The sequence below is a fragment of the Mus pahari genome, chromosome 3 (genome assembly GCF_900095145.1).
Source record: "Mus pahari chromosome 3, PAHARI_EIJ_v1.1, whole genome shotgun sequence".
Taxonomy (NCBI): domain Eukaryota; kingdom Metazoa; phylum Chordata; class Mammalia; order Rodentia; family Muridae; genus Mus; species Mus pahari.
This window is the reverse complement of record NC_034592.1, coordinates 74,843,403-74,847,760: the sequence shown is the minus strand read 5'-3', so window position 1 is coordinate 74,847,760 and position 4,358 is coordinate 74,843,403. Positions and strand designations below refer to the sequence as shown.

The following is a 4,358-nucleotide window of genomic DNA, read 5'->3' as shown; positions in this document are numbered from 1 at the left end:
AAAAAATTCAGTTTTATTTGAACACGATATCTATTATCTGAGACAGTCAGTCTATCATGAGATGGAATGAGAAGTCTCACACCTGCAGAGAGCATCAATGTTGGTAAGTAGAGTAAGCATACATTCCCCCCTCCTTTATTTTCAAATTTTATTTCATGATTTTTTAGAGAAATATCATTTATTTTAAACAATAAATTAACATGACAATAACTTTGACTGCAACATATTTTTCAGAGAGGCAAATTCTTATAGAAGAGTGAACAAAATAGAATGCTAAAAGTTTTATTTTAAGTTTTATTGCATCTATAACTGATGTCGAGGTTGTGGTTTTCAACTCTGCATTGAACTGTGCAAATTGAACCCTTTCCTTGCTAGTCTGTTAGAATGACCTATGATCCTTACTTGCTGATTTTTCCTTCTGGTGTTAATCCTAAGAGTCGTAACTATCAAGTGAATTTGATAGAACTTTGGATTTAAAGAACAAAGTTGTTTGAGATATTATCTACTTAAGAATGAAATCTGGCTTGGTAAGATGCAAGTCTGGCAACCTGAGTTTGATCCCTGGAACCTACGTAAAGGTAAAAGGGAGGCATGAATTTACTCCACAAAGCTGTCCTCTGGTCTCCCTCTACACACACACACACACACACACACACACTCATACACACACACATACATGCACATACGCACGCGCGCACACACACACACACACACACACACACACACACACACTCACACACACTCTAAGTATAAAAGAATATTTGTCTAATGACCATTCATTCTCTCATAATTTTCTTCATTTATTCTCTTCTCTTTATCTTTTCTTTCCCCCTTTCTCTCTTCTTCTGTTCTTATTCTTTGTTTTCTTTGTTTCATTTATTCTCTCTCTGTCCCGATCCACACACATTACTTGCACTGCCTTCAAGTGTTTTGTGGTTTCTAGGCCAGCTCTGTAGCTACAGACACAAGCTAAGCCTTTATCTGAATAGTAAACTTGGCTTATCCTTCACCTTTAGCTACAGTAGCCAAGGTGGAAGAAATGCATATACTTCGGATTGGAATATGGCTTTAACAAATGAATCCAGAAATGCATAACTTCAACATAAGAAAGAGAAAATAAGTCAAAGTTATTTTTATTGTAAAGGATGCTTTTTTATTTTTATTGTAAAAGGCTGCTTTTTCTACTTTTAATATGATGAACTTTTTTTTTGACTTTCATTCTTTTCTGTCTTGATCATGTCCCTAGATCAGACTAGATTTTCATATTTATCCTTTAGTCACATTCAAAGACTTTTTAAATAAAAATTTCTATTAATACATCTATGAGAACTGTAAAATTATACAGCAAAATGATATTAAATTAAACAGTTTTAATTTTCAATAATTCTAAATTTATGTATATTTGTCCTTAGGTTGATAGATTTAAAACTGAAATATAAAGTTTTATGTAGTTAATAATAATAGATTCAGGACTCCAAAATATGCATCCATTCTTTTTCTTAAATACATTTTAAAATTTACTTTTTCTTTTCTCCCTCATACTTTCTTTTTGCCTCCTTTCTTTTCTTCTTTTAAATTAAATGCTTTGGATATTTATGTTTTGCCACTATTACAACTATACTAAAAATAAATGTGACTAGGATGCAGTAAGCAAGACTTTTTTTATTCAAAAACCATATTGCTAACTGTTGACAGATGAACATGAGACAATTTCAGATATTTAGCATGACCTCTGAACTTGTCTACTGAAGATACCAAGAAATTTCTAGATAAGTAAAGTGAGAAAAAGGATGGCTCTTGAAAGAATCTCTGAGTGTCCCTGAGTCTTTTATGGGACATAAAACCAGAAAAATGGATTTTTCTCTCATGTATTCACACATTCTCATGCATGGATTTTCGTGTAGCTTTTTATATGGCCACACCACGGATTGGTTCTTAAATTTTCGTGAATAATAGTGTGTGTTCTTTTGACTTTAAAAATAACACTTTTTATAGACTTAAAAATTTGAAAACGTATGCGGAAATTATAAGTAAAATAAGCATATTTTTATTTTTACATGCGTACTATAAAATATGAAATAGTTGTTATGACAATGCAGTTTAAATTTTTTTCTTAAGACTTTTATATATGTAGACAATGAAATCTGATCATGTGCATCTCCTTACCCCCAGTCTCTCCCATATCCTTCTTAACAGGTTCCACTCCCGACTTCATGCACTTATTTTTTTTTTTTTCTTTTATTTAACCACTAAGTCCAGTGAGTGGTTTCCAAATATGCCTGAGTATGGGGCCTCCGACCTGAGCATGCTTTTTTTTGTTTTTTTTTGTTTTTTTGTTTTTTTTTTTTTTTTTGGTAAAGGCAAAAGAACGGAGGCAGCCAGAGTTTAAATATGTGAGCATGTAATTTATTTCCAGGACATTCCTCTGTTAGGTGAGCTGAATCGATAGGGAAGATGAATAATATCACCGAATTCATCCTTGTGGGCTTGACTCAGAACATGGAGCTTCAGATACTTTCATTTGTCGTATTTTTCATTGTCTATCTGCTCACCTTGGCTGGCAACCTGCTTATCATGGTCACTATCGGCAGCAGCAGGTCCCTGGGATCCCCGATGTACTTCTTCCTCTCTTTCCTGTCTCTGATAGATGGCTGCTGCTCCTCGTCCATGACTCCTAAGATGCTGGCTGACTCTCTCTCTGTGCGGAAAACCATTTCTTTCAATGGCTGCATGACTCAAGTCTTTGCCGAGCATTTTTTCGGGGCCGCTGAGATTATTCTTCTCACAGTGATGGCCTACGACCGCCATGTGGCCATCTGTAAACCCCTGCGCTACACAATCATTATGAACAGATTTGTTTGTGGCCTCTTGGTGGGGGTAGCCTGGGCTGGGGGTTTTATTCATGCAACCATTCAGATCCTCTTCACAGTCTGGCTGCCTTTCTGTGGTCCCAATGTCATAGACCACTTTATGTGTGACCTGACCCCTTTGCTGAAACTTGTTTGCATGGACACACACAACCTGGGTCTCTTTGTTGCTGCCAACAGTGGCTTTATCTGCCTGTTAAACTTTCTACTTCTGATGATCTCTTATATAGTCATCCTCGATGCTCTGAAATCTCACAGCAAGGAGGGAAGGCGCAAAGCCCTCTCCACCTGTGTCTCTCACATTACTGTGGTTATCTTATTCTTTGTGCCTTGCATATTTGTGTATCTGCGCCCAGTAATTACCTTCTCTATTGATAAAGCGGTGGCTGTATTTTATACCATGATTACTCCTATGCTAAACCCCTTAATCTATACCCTCAGAAATACTGAGGTGAAAAATGCTATGAAGAAACTCTGTATCAAAGTTGATTTAAATTGAGAAAGAACGAATCATATGACATAAATTAACTATCTTTCAAATGGTTTAGAGGAAAAAATCACTCTTAAGATTCTGAGCATAGTGAATAGCATATGCTAAAGTGTGTTGATGGTATGTCAAGCTCTCTAAAAAAATTATATGCTTTATATATGATTATAAAAATATTCCCCCTTGGATTTATTAATTGTTCATTTGCTTGACAGCTTTAGTGTACTATGAAAATTGATTAAGGTTCTTAATCAATCTCAAGACAGACATATCTTCATGTGTGGTATATTTTTCTGGATGTATCGAAGGAAATGGTCTATGTCTATATATACACTTTGAGAAATAATATACTTGTTGATTAAAATATTGTATTATAAAATAATTTATTGGGCTACACTTTTCATAGCAAAACTGATGAAAATTGCAACTCTTAATTCTTTATGAAATGTGGAATAAAAGGCTGTATTCTGAGCTCTATTTATTCTGAAGTTAGGTTCCAACTTTCTTTGTGGTCCTTCAATGCTCATGGAAAGACATTCTTCATTATTTAAATCACTACACACAACTAATATTTTCTCAATAACATTTGACCATCTGAGCATCTTATTTAGTTTATAAATTCTGTGAAAGTGGAGGCAATGTCTGTTTTATATCCTACCATTTTTCTAACACCTAGAGTTGGGATAGCACAAATATTTACTAAATAAACGACCTTCATGTCCATTTGAAGCTCAAAAATAGAATAATTTTAGAAAGAGATCTTTTTTATGGATTACATTGTTCACTTTTGATTCTTGCTAATAAATTAAAATGGATACATTAAGATAAATTTTGTTTACCAGCCAGGGTTCTTATTTAATAACACAGGATCATCTGTAACATTTTACACAGGAGTGGCTTATCATGTGCAACACATTTGCTTATGAAACTACTAGGAGGGTTAGAATCACAGAGTGAGGTGAACTTCCAGGGATAACTTGCTGAGGGACATATGGCAGAGTAGG

At 34.7% G+C, this 4,358-nt stretch overlaps 1 protein-coding gene across 1 annotated transcript; it reads left to right on the top strand.

Moving 5' to 3' along the window:
- Positions 1–2,454: 2,454 nt before the first annotated feature.
- On the top strand, positions 2,455–3,366 carry LOC110318596 (olfactory receptor 4C46-like). The gene has a single exon (XM_021193759.1). The coding sequence runs from the start codon at positions 2,455–2,457 to the stop codon at positions 3,364–3,366; it is 912 nt and encodes a 303-aa protein (XP_021049418.1).
- Positions 3,367–4,358: the final 992 nt, after the last annotated feature.

What these genes read in the sequence shown, in the direction of transcription:
- LOC110318596 (XM_021193759.1), top strand. Translation starts at nt 2,455, where the DNA reads ATGAATAATATCACCGAATTCATCCTTGTGGGCTTGACTCAGAACATG.